Genomic DNA, 14,068 nt, shown 5'->3' on the forward strand with positions numbered 1-14,068 from the left:
ACTCTGTGTCTTATTTATTAGTTCAATAGTTTTCTTACTTTCAATTTTATTAATCTCTCCTTTGATTTCCAGAATTTTCAAATTGATGTTTAATTGGAAATTTTTAATTAGTTCTTTTTCTAGGTTTTTTTTTTTAGTTTCATGCTCAATTCATTGATTTGCTCTTCCTCTATTTTATTGTTATAAACATTTGTAGATATGAAATTCCCCCTAAGTATTGTAAGGATGATATTAGAAAATAAGTATTGTTTTATTAGGTTAGGGATAAGAAGTAAAGTGGCTAACTTGAGAAAAGAATGGGAATTTGAAGCAGAGCTGAGAGAATGTGTTAATTTCAGATGTGACAGTTATAACCATTTTTCTATGTCAATTACTCTCTCTGGCAGTTGGGAGTTGGTCTCTGGCAGTTGGCAGAGACACACACTCAGAGACTCTCTCTCAGGGCTTGAGGAGGTAACATATTTGCCTCTCTGTCTGAGGGAAAGATCTGAAGGAGCTCAGTGTTTTGCTTTCCTAACTTGGGAAACACTATTGAATATCTATTGTGGTTTTTATAGATTGTTTAACTATGAGAAGACCAAAGAAAAACCTGGTCTATGGTTTGGACTCTGAGTCTGTTAAGACTCAGAGTCCTAAGTTGTTTCTTGTTGAGACTCAACCAGTTTGTCTTTGCTATTTTATAATTTGAAGATTTATAAGGATAATAGTGGTAGTTTTTATTTAGATAGTACAAATTTGGGCTAGTCAGATCAGGGAGGATTAGTGTAGCCTGTGAAACACAAAAGAAACAAATCCTTGTGGAACCTGGGAGTTTATTTGGGTGGATTTAGAGTCTCTTAGAATTAGAAATCCTTTATTTATCTTTATATATTTCAATAAACATTTTATTTTATAATAACAGTCTCTTTAGCTTCCTTGTACCTGGCCCTGAAGGGAAGTTCATATTTGAACTTTACTTCATCACTGAGGATACTTTTGATTACATCTATCAAAAATATCCAAAGTTTTGAACCTATATTGGAACAGTTTTTCCATCTAAATATTTTATTTTTATAACTCGCCAATTTTATTTTTACAGTATTGCTTTGTCTATTGTCTCCTCATTCTCATTTTCTTTAATGAAATTGTTGATTAGAAATAACAGAATTGTGATTTGTTCTTTGACCCATTGATTCCTTAGTATAAGATTTAATTTCCAATTGATTTTCAGTCTTCTGCTGTCCTTTGTTGAGTATAATTTTTATTACATCATAGACTGAAAAGTATGCATTTAACATTTCTTCTTTTCTACATTTGGATGTCATGTTTATATGCCCTACTATGTGGTCAGTTTTTGTGAAGCTATTACATACTTCTGTGAAAAAGATATATTTCTTTCTATTCCCATTCAGTTTTCTCCAGAGAGCTATAATATTTAACTTTTCTAAAGTTCTACTTACTTTTGTAACTTCTTTCTTGTTTATTTTTTGGTTGTTTTTATCTACTTCTGAGAGGGAAAGATTGAGGTCACTCACTAAAAATATTTTACTATCTTTTTCTTACTTTAACTCATTTAACTTTTCCTTTAGGAATCTGGATACTGTGCCATTTGGTGCCTTTATATTTAATACTGTTATAATTTCATTGTTTGTGATGCCTTTTATTGTGATATAATTCTCATTGATTAGATCAACTTTTACTTTGGGATCATTATTTCTAGCCTAACTTTTTTTACTTTAGTTGAATCATAGTAGATGTGCTACAGCCTCTTACTTTTACTCTGTGGGTGTCTCATTGCTTTACATGTGTTTCTTATATAATTGTGGAATTCTTTTAATCCACTCTGCTATCCTTTTCTGTTTTATGGGTGAGTTCAAACCATTCACATTCACAATAGTGATTACTAATTGAGTTTCCCTCCATCCTATTTTCTCCTTGTTTACTCTTCTTCATCTCTCCTTTTAGTCTTTCTGCATTCACAAATGTTTTGTTTTCAATGACCACTTCACCTAAATCACCCTTTTTTTTCATCCATTGTCCTCTCTTTGTAACATGGTGTCCAGGCTCTTTTTTTATTGTGGCTTTCAAGTATTCCAATTATTCTTAGATTATGTCTTCTGGATCAAATTTCCAGTTTTGTCATTTTTCTAGTGAGATGTTTTAAATTTTCTTCTATTTTTTTTTCATTTTGCCTTATTGTTCTTGATGTCTTATGGTTTCATTAGAATTTGTCTAATTCTAATTGTTACAGAGTTATTTTCTTCCTTAGTCTCACCTTTTAAGCAATTTTCTCCACCCCACTACCTCTCCCACGTCACATCTCACACCATGCACCAGAATAAAGTGAAAATGGGTACATGATCTAGAAATCAAGGGTGATACCACATAAACAAATTAGGGGATGCTGGAAAAGTTTACTATTAGAATTATGGATATGGGAAGAATTTCTGATAAAAATTACTAAAAATGAAATATATAACTTCCAATTATGTTAAATTTAAAAGGTTTTATACAAATAAAATCAATGCAACCAAGATTAGAAGGGAAACAAATTTTGGGGGAAATGCTATAGTGTCTCTGACAGAAGCCTTGTTTTTCAAATATATAGAAAAGTCAAATTTATAAAACTACAAAGCATACCCTAATCGAAAAATGGTCAGAGGATAGGAACAGGCAGTTCTAAAAGGAAGAAATTAAAGCTAACCATAATCATATGAAAAAATGCTCCAAATCACCATTGATGAAAGAAATGTAAATTAAAACAACTCTGAGGTATCAGCTCACATTGATCAGATTGGCTAATATGACCAAAATGAAAAAAATATTGGGGGGATGTGGGAAAATTGGGACACTAATACACTATTGGTGGAACTGGGAACTGATATTGACATTCTGGAGAGCAATATGTAGGCCCAAAAGGCCACAAAACTATGCATAACCTTTGACATACCTGGGCCTGTAGCCCAAAGTGGTCAGAAATCATGGAAAAGGACATACCTATATCAACATATTTTAGGAACTCTCTTTGTAGTGGCAAAGAATTGGAAATTGAGGGGTTATCCACTTGGAGAATGGATGAACAAGTTGTAGTATATAGTAGTAACAAAATACTATTGCACCATAAGGAACAATAAACAGGATGAGTTCAGAAAAACCTGGCAAGACATATGAATTGATGCAAAGTGAAGTGAGCAGAACCAGGACAATAATGTATACATTGCTGATGATTTTAAATGGATGCAATTTATTATTTTAAGCAATGTTCCATTTATTTCAGTGCTTTTGTTTTTAATATAAGGAATGGGTGTTGTATTTTGTCAAAATATTTTCTGCATCTGTTCTCTTAATGCAAAACACATGATTTCTGTTGGTTTTGTTATTTATGTGGTCAATCATGCTGATAAATTTCCTAATATTGAACCACCCCTGCATTCCTTGTATAAAACCCACTTGGTAATATTGTATGATCCTTGTGATATATTACTGTAAACTCTTGCTTATATTTTATTTTTAAATTTGCATCAATTTTCTTTAGAGATATTTGCCTATATTTTTCTTCTCTGTTTCTTTTTTTCCTGGTATAGGTATTGACATAATATTTGTGACATAAAAGGAATTTGGTACAATTCTTTCCTCAGACATTTCCCAAAAATTGCATTAGAATTAATTGTTCTTTAAATGTTTGTTAGAATTCATTTGTCAATCAATCTGGCCCTGGATTTTTTTTCTTAGGGTATTCATTTATTGCTTGTTCAGTTTTTTTTTTTTTCTGAGATGGGGTTAAGTATTCTGTTTCCTCTTCTATTAATCTGTGCAGTTTATACTTCTTTATTCAGTCATTGTTTTATACTGTTACACATGTAAAATGTATATCAAATTGTTTGCCATCTCAGGGAGTGGGGAGAGGGAAGGAAGGAGGGTGGGCATTTGGCACAAACTTTAAAAAATGAGGGTTAAAATTTTATTTTTTTCATTTAAAAGAGAAAAATATTTAGAAATAAATATTTATCTATTTCACTTAGAGTATCAGATTTACTAGTATGCAATCAAGCAAAATAACTCCTAATAATTGCTTTAATTTCTTCTTCATTGTTTTTGAATTCACTCTTTTTATTTTTGATTCTGGTTATTTGCTTTTCTTCTTTTAAAAAAATCAAATTTAATAATGGTTTCTCTATCATATTGATTTGTTTCATAAAACCAGCTCCGAGATTTATTTATTAGTCCACTTTCAATTTTATTCATCTGTCCTTTGATTTTTTCAGACTTTCTAAATTTGATGTTTAATTGAGGATTTTTAATTTGTTCTTTTTCTCTTTGTTTTTTTTTTTTAGTTGTGTATCCAGTTCTTTGATCTGCCCTTTTTTCTATTTTATTCTATTAGGCATTTAGAGATCTAAAATTTCCCCTAAATACTGCTTTGGTTGCATCTCCCAAATTTTGGCATGTTGTCTTTTTGTTGTTATTCCCTTTTATGAAATTGATTGTTTCTATGATTTTGTCTTTGACCCATTCATTTTCTGAGATAAAAGTTATTTAATTTCGAATTAATTTTAGTATTTTTTTCTGCAGTCCTTTGTTGAGTGTAATTTTTATAGTATTACAGTCTGAAAAGGATGCATTTAATATTTCTGCTTTTCAGCATTTGATTGGGAAGTTTTTATGCCCTATTATAGGATCAATTTTGTGAAGGTACTGTATAGTGGTAAGAAAAAGATATAGTCATTTCTATTTCCATTCAGTTTTTTTCAAAGTTCTATCAAATCTACCTTTTTAAAAATTCTATGCACTTCATTAATTCCTTTCATATTTAATTTTTTTTTCATTTGTATTATCTAATTCAGAGATGGGAAGATTAATACTCCCTTCTAACATAGTTTTATTGTCTACTATCTCTTATAATTCATGTGATTTCTCTTTTAAGAATTTGGATACTATGCCATTTGGTGCATATATGTTTATATTGAGATTACTTCATTGTCTATGGTACCTTTTATCAAGATGTAATTTTATTCCTTATCTCTTAGATTAATGTTCACTTTTTCCTTGTCTGAGATCATAATTGCTACCCTTAAAATTTTTTTAGCTGATAGAATTTGCTCCAGCCCTTTAGTTTTACTCCATGTGTCTCCCTGATTTAAATGTGTTTCTTGTAGACAGAATATTGTGAGATTAGGTCTTTTAATCCATTTTCTTCTGTTTTGTGGATAAGTTCATCTCACTCACATTCACATCTATTTCCATGTTTATCCTCTTTCTCTTTTTTCAGTCATTTCCCTGTTCACAAATGTTTTTGCCTTTGACTATCATTTCCGTGAGTTCACCTTCCTTTTTGTCTATCCTCTCCTTTTCATATTCTTCTTCCCCTTCTTACTTCCCTATCTGCTAAAAGAGGTTTCTATAGCTAATTAAATATGGATATTATTCCTGCCTTATGCCAATTCCAATGAGAATAAGGTTGCATTGCCAACCCCTCCATTTTCCTCTCCATTGATTCTTAATGCCTCCTCATGTGAGATAATCAACACCACCTGTGTCTCTTTTTTTCATATTCCAGGGCATCCTTTGATTTTTTTTGGGGGGGGATACCATCCCATCATATTCAACTTACTCATCTATCTTAATTCTCATAGTAACCCATGACAAATTCACAAGAGGAAAATTTAGTGTTAGTAAGATATTCTAGGGATAATAGAACAAGACAACTGATTCCCATATGTGATCTTGATTTCATTAGTTCTATCATTTAACTAAATGAGTGACTTGGTCAAAGGCATCTTTTGAATTTTATAGTAATTTTTTAATTAATCAAAATTTTCATTGTAATTTTTCAAATAGGAAGAAAATTTAGAATATTAGTTAATTTCCTTATTTTGCAACCATAAAACATTTGCTGTGTTATTACTATGCAACAACCACTAGAAAGTATTATACAACTGTGAGTGTTAGGGTTAGTCTTTTTGCCCAGAAAACTATTCCATTAACCTTTACCTTGCTTGAATATTTTTGTAGTCAAGATTCAACAAAGCAGAAAAATCTTGAATAGCTGGACTCCAATTAGAATTTTCAAAATGATATATGCCACGTCTTAAATATGCCTCTGCTTTTTTTGGGTTCAAAGAAATACACTATATTTAAAAGGAAGAAGAAAGGACATAAAAAACTAATCATTGTGAAAAAAAAAACTTTTTAAAAACAGGTATTTAAAAATAATTCCCTCTGGCATTAAAAGCCTTAAATACAGACAAAAGGTATTTTAAAAATGATTAAGTTTTATCTAAATCAATAAATGGCACTGCTTTCAAGTGACTGGGCCTTTGTACTTCCTTAGGTCTCCAGAAAGCCACATTATTATGGCCAAAGGCTGCCAGGAAACTGTCAGTCAAAGTTTAGCTTTATTCTTCTTGGCCCCTTGACCATATCAAATAATTGTACAACTTTTAGTGCCTTACAGAAAAAATGAAAGACAAAAATCTAGCCTGACTCATATGGAATGACAGGGTAGAGCAAAAGAAGTACTGAGAATCTAGAAATTGGAATTAGACTAATGGTTACTTTATTGGTTTGAAGGCAGAAGGGCAGTAAGGGCTAGGAAATGAGGGTTAGGTGATTTGTCCAAGGGTTATACAGTTAGGAAGCATCTGAGGCCAAATTTGAACCTATAACATCCAGTCTTTATGCTGGGCTCTAAATTCGCTGAGCCACCCAGCTGTCATTCCACTCCCATCTCCCCTCAACTTATCTTAATACTATACTCACTGAGAAAGCAAGGGTGGGTAGAATTTCATCATTAAGGAACTGAAGGAGATTGCAGGAGAAGTTGAAACTTGATGTCAGTATAACAATGACTATTGAAAGTTTGATGCCACAGAGCTAATGTGGAGACACTTTCCACAGCAGGGTTCCATTAGCATGAGTATTCTCTCAAGGGTTTTCTTTTGTTCAGATATTCAGATTAATTAGATGCACTACTTGAAGACCACTACTGTTGTCTTTTTTTGAGTAACTAAGACAGGGAGTGAAGTATACCTAGCCTCCTAGAGATGAATGCCTCTTATAACTGTTCTCCCATAGAAATTTGAAAGGAAGTTGTGAAGATCCTAAATAAAATAGGTTTGAGAGATTGTACCAATATTGGGGAAGAAAGACCTACCATATGCTTTGATCTGGCTGTGCTCTAGGCAGATAGATCTTGGTTTCTTGTTAGGAGCCCAGCAAATGTTTTTAGTCATGAGATTCCCTTGATAGCCAATGATATAAGTAAGAGGCAAACAGCCAACAACTGATGAAATTTGAGTGGGGAATAATAGGAGCTCTGGTCATTAGGAATGGAGGCACTGAACTCTTTCAGCCAGGTGGGAAGAGGCTGATGACAGCATCTCAAGGAAGTAATTTGGGTGTGGTTCCTGAAATAGAGCTTAATATAAAACGCACTGACAAATAATGGATTGCTGTACCCCATAGAAACTAGAATGCCTCAGTGGGTACACACACACACACACACACACACACACACACACATCTATATATGGAGAGATTGGAGAGCATCCTCTAATGTGATAGTATTCAGCAGTTCCTTATATCTAAATAGGGCAAGGTTATGGGATGTTTTAGTATTAGGTAATCTAGAAGATGGGCGATGGATCCCCTTTACCAATCTCTTGTTAGTCCCATAATGTCTTCAGCACATATAAGTTAAGCTAATTCTTTTCATAAAAACAAAATAAACTTGTAAATTCCCTATATTTCTCAGGTCATATTGAAATGACTTCCTTTTAACCCTCATAGAATTAGGAGGAGGATTTTTCATATTTGTCAGATGTCCTAGCATTAAGGTAGATGCTCCAAGACCAAGTCAGATGACCCAAGACTATATTCATATACTTTGCTCTGCTGATGAGCTGCATTTCTGTTTGGAGATAAGGGGACCCATGTTTATCTTATCTGAATGCCATTTTTGTTGAGTATATTATTTTCTTATAGTTGAAAAACCTACAAGTATCTCATTTTGTTACAATGCCAGACCTAAACTGCCAGGAAACAATATACATAGGTATGCCCAATACAACCATGTTGAAAACGTGGACCATATTGATTAAATTGCAAATATATTTCATGCAAGAGTTTTTAAGAGGACTTTGGAAGAAAAGAGAAATGGCCATAAGGATATCTCTAGAATCCAGGACAGTTTCATGTAGTTTCCCTTTGGTTAAGTGGGTTTTTGTCTGTAGTGGTTTTCTTCTCTCTTCTAAAGCTGCATAGAATTTCCTTTGCAACAAATAATTACAATCAGCAAATCAAATAAACACATTCACCACATCTGTCAATTCCATGCCAATAGACCACCATCTCTGTGCTGAGAGTCAAGAGGAATGCTTCACTATTGCTTAGGTCATAATGGGTAAAAATGCATTATTTAGTGTGGTGAAGTCTTTCAATATTGTTTTTCTTTATAGGATTATAATCACTATATAAATTTTTCTCCTGGTTCTTTTTTCTTCTGATCCTATAATTCTTTCTGATTCTTCTGAAATCACATTCATTATTTCTTATAGCACAATAATGTTCCATTATATTCCTATGCCATATGTGAAGTCATGTAAAATGAGGATATTAATAACCCTTAATTTTCAGGGTGGTTATGAGGATCAAATGTGATAGTATTTGTAAAGTGCTTAGTATGCTTATCAAATCATCAGATGGTACAAAGCTGAGGAAGCAATGAGGGTTAGAGGGGATAAGAAAGTCAAGATTCTAAAAGATCTTGAGAAGCTGGAGCTTTGGGCTTAATGTAACAAAATGAAACTTAATAAGGATAAGTGGAAAGTCAATTTGTATGAAAAATATTAAAGGTTTATGAATCTACAGCGTGATATTACAGTTAATAATAGCTAATATGCTCTTGGACTACATTAAAATAAATATTTATTCCAGCAACAAGCAGTTAATTGTTGGTAATCTGCTGTGCCCAACTCTTAATGCCCTACTGGATCAAAGAATGCCAATGGTGCCCATGGAGTTTTCTTGGCAAAGATACTGAAATGGCTTGTCATTTCTTTTTTCTAGGGAAGGGTGTATAGAGAGGACTTGCACCTCTGGTGTGAGGGCTTGTTGAACCCTTTTTAGGGCTGTCCATCTACTTTTGGTGTCTATCACCCAACTTTTATTTGTGGCTCCAAGAAGCTATATTATGTGCAGCAGCTACATGCTAGCTGAATTTCCTATCACTGGAGGTTTTCAACTAGAAGTCTGACAACAACTTCTCTGTGGGTTTATGTGATATATAAAATACTCAGAAGGACAGACACACTCACTCACTCACATGTGTTAAGTGCACATGTAAACTTTAAAAGTACAGTGGTGTAGTGGATAGAAGGTTGGCCTGCAAGGCAAGAAGACCTGGTTTCAACATTAACAATAAAAATTACTATCAAATCAGTAATTGGTCTGACAAAAATTCCCAAAACAAAAGCAACCAAAAACCTTACAATCTACAAAATGCTTATTTAATACATAGATTTTCAGGAAAGATTACATACTTATATCATGACAATGCTTTATAAAGAAATAAAAGAAAAAAATAAGATCTTATGTTAAATGAGACAAAACTTACTCTACTATAATCATCTATGGCCAGTAATTTGTTCCCAGCTAGAAGCATCTCAGCTCTCTTGAAATATATGTCGTCATCTTTAGGCCTACACTTAATTGCTTGAGTATAATTGAGCAGTGCCAATGTCTGATTACCTCTTTTCTTAAAAATTTCAGCTTTTGATAAATAAACATCTAAAGGCAATAAAAGAAGATGAAATCAGAATTTCTATATTGTATTCACCAATAAGACATTTTCTTCAAAATAATACCCCTAGTTATTTTCCATTAAAAGACAGAGATCTTTTAAAGCAGTAAAAGATGCCCAATTTATCCTCCTGGAATTTATAAATTCAGTTGTTTGTTATTAAATATTTCAAAGAGTAACACAATTTCAAAACATACCCTTATGATGAAATATAACTATTGTTGAGTATCACATGATGTTAATAAGGTCAATCTAATGGGTTTGATACTAAAATTAGGCTGTTTTAGAGAGGTCTTCAAATCTACTTCTAATATATCTTTTCTCATATTGGTGTCTTTGATCACAATAAAGAATGACCCAGAGATAAGTGAAAATGAATGATTACTCTTAGAAAAATTACTCAAGAAATAATATATGCCAGGAATTTGGTAGAGGAATTGAATTATTATTTTATATGAGGGAAGAACATAATTAAAAATAGCTAATATGTAAGCAGAAGCTCAGATATGTTTTAAGAATCCTATAGGGGAAATGATTTATTATATTGTTCAGAAAAAATATTTTTCAAATAGGTTTTCAAGGGTAGCTTATGTTGGAGTGGCATCTGTGGCCTAGGGAAGTTTTGCCCTGTTGATGGTGTGGTGGTTGTGCCAGGTAAACTGCAGAGCCCTCTCCACTCTCTATTGGCACTGACATGTGACTCAGGCATATTGACAGGATATGGTCCTAGGCTGTGACTTCAGTGGTGAAAGTCGTTCTGGGACTCTGGTCATGCAGTTCAGGGGAAGAGAGAAGTATATGAAGTCACTCATAGACCAAGGCTTACACCAGAGGAACAGTGATCACATTGGATCATACTGGATAGTACTGGATAGAACCAAAAAGTTAAAGATTTCTAAAAACAGCATGAAAGTGTGAGTCATTATACCATACTCCATGGGACAATATACTGATTCTAAAATAAAATTAACAAGCCAGAAAAAGATAAATTTTAAAAAATGAGTAAACAGCAGAGAAAAAAAAACTTGACTATAGATAGTTACTATGGCATTAAAGAAGATCAGTATTCCTACTCAGAAGAAAAGGAGGTCACAACAGAGACTTATAAAGTTTACAAGAAAAATTTTAAACAGTCACAAGCCCCCAAAAGTCCGTGGAAGAATTTATAAAGGACTTTAAAAATAATAAAAGATATAGAAGAAAAAATGAGAAAAGGAATAGGAGTAATGCAAGAAAATCAAGAAAATTGTGAAAAAGTCAACCAATTAGAAAAAGAATAAAGAAACTTGTTAAATAAAGTAATTTCTAAAAATGAGAATTGGGCAAAGGGAAGCTAAAGGCTTCATAAGACATTGAGAAATAATTAAAAATAAAAATAAAAAACCCTTACTTTCTGTCTTGGAACTGTGTATTGGTTCCAAGGTAGAAGAGTGGTAAGGGCTAGGCAATGGGGGTTAAGTGACTTGCCCAGAGTCACTCAGCTGGGAAGTGTCTGAGGCCAGATTTGAACCCAAGACCTCCCAACTCTAGGTCTGGTTATCAATCCACTGAGCTACCCAGCTGCCCCCACTGAGAAATAATTTTTAAAATTAAAAGAATGAAAAAAGAGAGAGCATGAAACATCTCATTAAAAAACCAATTACACTGGAAAATAATTATAGATAATATAAAAATTGTCATGATCCAAAAAGAGCCCAGACACTATACTTTAAGAGATTATTAAGGTTTTAAAAAAAGAGATTATTAAGGAAAATTGCCCTGAGATTTTAGAAATAGAGGGTGATATAGAAATTGAAAAAAAATCTGCCATTCAAGCACAGAAGAGATCCCAAAATGAAAACTTACAGGACCATTATGGCTAAATTTCAAAGTTTTGAGATCAAGGAGAAAATATCAGTAACTAGAAAGAAACAATTCTAATACCATTAACAAAATTTAGCAACTTCTATTACTGTATTAATATTAAAAGATCAAAAGAGCATGTTATGGAATAATCTGAGCAAATGAGGTGGGTTTGCAATCAAGAATGACCTACTTAGCAAAGCTGAAGCTAATTCTACAAGGGGAAAACAGATAATTAATGAATTTGGAAACTTTTCAGATATTCTTGACTTTTTCAACTTGTATGGAACAGAAAATTTGACTTCTCAGTAAAAGAATCAGGAGAAACATAAGGAGGTAAACTCAATTTAAATGGAATCAATAAAACTAAACTGTTTACTTCTAAAGTGGAAAAATGAAATTTGTAACTTTTAAGAATGCTATCATTGCTAGAATTGTTGGAAAGAGTATATACATAGATAGAGGACTTGTGGTTGAGTTGATTATGATGAAATGATCCTAAAAAAATAAAATTGGGTTGGAAGAGCTAAGATGGAGCAAATTATCTCATACAAAAGAGGAATGAATGGAAGAACTATTACAGTGGAAAGAAGGATGGGGTAGAGGGTGAGCAGTACAGAAATCTTATTCTCATCAGAACTAGATTAAAAAGTAAATAACATATACACTTATCTTGGGAATAAAAGTCTTCTTCACTTACAGAGAAATAGGAGGGCAAGGTGGTAGGATAAGGGAGAAACTCTTAGAATGGTGTATGGATTGGGGAAGCAGAGGCCAAAAGCAAATTAGACTTCTGAGGAGGGATAGGGTAAAAGAGAGACAGAGAGAGGAAGAAAGACAAAGAGCAGTGAAAATCAGATGGAGGAAAATAACACTAATAATTCTAATTTTGAATGTGAATGGGATGAAATCACCCATAAAATGGAAATGGATAGCAAATGGATAAAAAAAATAAGAATCTGATGATATCTTGCTTACGAGAAACACATTTAAAAATTTTAGATAGATAGATAGATAGATAGATAGATAGATAGATAGATGTACAGAATAAAAATGTAGGGCAGGAGGAGTATTTATTATGCTTTAGCTGATGTAATAAAAAAGCAGAAACAGTGATCATGATCTCAGACAAAGTTAAGGCTAAAATAGATTTAATAAAAAGCAGTAAACAAGGAAACTATGTTAAAAGTGACAAAGGATAATGAAGTAATTATATCAGTATTAAATGAAACAAATGAAATAAACCCAAATTTATAAAGGAAAGGGTGAATGAAGTATAGATGGAAATAGATAACAAAATTAAAATAGTGGAGAATTTTAACCTTCTCTCAGAACTAGATAAATTTAACAACAACAACAAAAAGAAAAAAATCAAAGAGATAAATAAAATCTTAGATAATACAGATATGATAGACATCTGAAGAGAGCTGAATCAGAATAAGAAGGATACATAATTTTCTCAGTAGTATATGAAACCTTTATAAAAATGTTAAGGCATAAAAACCTTAGTCAACTGCAGAAAAGCAGATATGTTAAATACATCCTTTCCAGGTTACAAGGCAATAAAAAATCACATTTAATAAAGGACTATAGAAACACAGATTAGAAATTAATTGGAAACTAAGTAGCCTAATTTTAAAGAATGAATGGGCCAAAGAACAAATCATAGGAACAATAAATATTTTTTTAAAAGAGAATGATAATAATGAGGCAATATAACTAAACTTACGGGCTGTGGCAAAGCAGTAATCAGAAGAAAATTTATCTCTAAATGATTTATCAATAAAACAAAGAGTAGATTAATAAATTGGGGGCTGAAAAAACTTGAAATTTAATTTAGGAAAACAATTGAATTGATAAATAAAACTAAGAGTTGGTTTTATTAAAAAATAAACAACAAAATAGACAAGCCATTGGTTAATATGATATTTTTTAAAAGAGAAGGAAACCAAATCATTAGTATCCAAGATGAAGTGGGTGAATACAACACTACTCAAGATGAATTAAAGCATTAGTAGAAATTATTTTGCCCAATTATGTCAATAAATCTAGTAATTTAAATGAAATGGAAGAATACTCACAAAAATATAAACTCAAATTAACAGAGGAAGAAATACAATATCTAAATGAATTTATCAATTGTTATTTTTTGAGTATTTATTTTAAATTATTTTTTATTTGTTCCATGATACATGTAATAAATTTCCACAAGTTTTCCTGAGTTATATGATCAAGCCTATCTCCCTCCCTCTCTTCTCTTCTATCTCCTTGTGCTGGCAGGTGATTTGATTTGGGTTATACATGTATTACCAAACAAAATATATTTCTACATTGTTTTAAATGAATTTATTTTAGAAAAAGAAATTGAACGGGTCTTAAAGGAACTTCCTAAGAAAAAAGCATCAGAACCAAATGTATTTACAGGTGAATTTTATCAACAAATTCTAA

The 14,068-nt window shown here is 32.2% G+C and overlaps 1 protein-coding gene across 2 annotated transcripts in view; it reads right to left on the minus strand.

Annotated features, from left to right (window-relative positions):
* The window catches only part of TTC6 (tetratricopeptide repeat domain 6), a 307,310-nt gene that overhangs the window by 138,721 nt on the left and 154,521 nt on the right, over positions 1-14,068 (minus strand). For both annotated transcript variants that reach the window (XM_016428372.2, XM_056811000.1), the window contains exons 14-15: positions 9,593-9,765; positions 5,971-6,107 (exon numbers count right to left, since the gene is read on the minus strand). In XM_016428372.2, coding sequence (XP_016283858.2) covers positions 5,971-6,107; positions 9,593-9,765 — 310 coding nt within the window. The remainder of the gene's footprint in view (positions 1-5,970; positions 6,108-9,592; positions 9,766-14,068) is intronic.

The sequence above is a fragment of the Monodelphis domestica genome, chromosome 1 (assembly GCF_027887165.1).
Source record: "Monodelphis domestica isolate mMonDom1 chromosome 1, mMonDom1.pri, whole genome shotgun sequence".
In the NCBI taxonomy this organism is placed as follows: Eukaryota; Metazoa; Chordata; class Mammalia; order Didelphimorphia; family Didelphidae; genus Monodelphis; species Monodelphis domestica.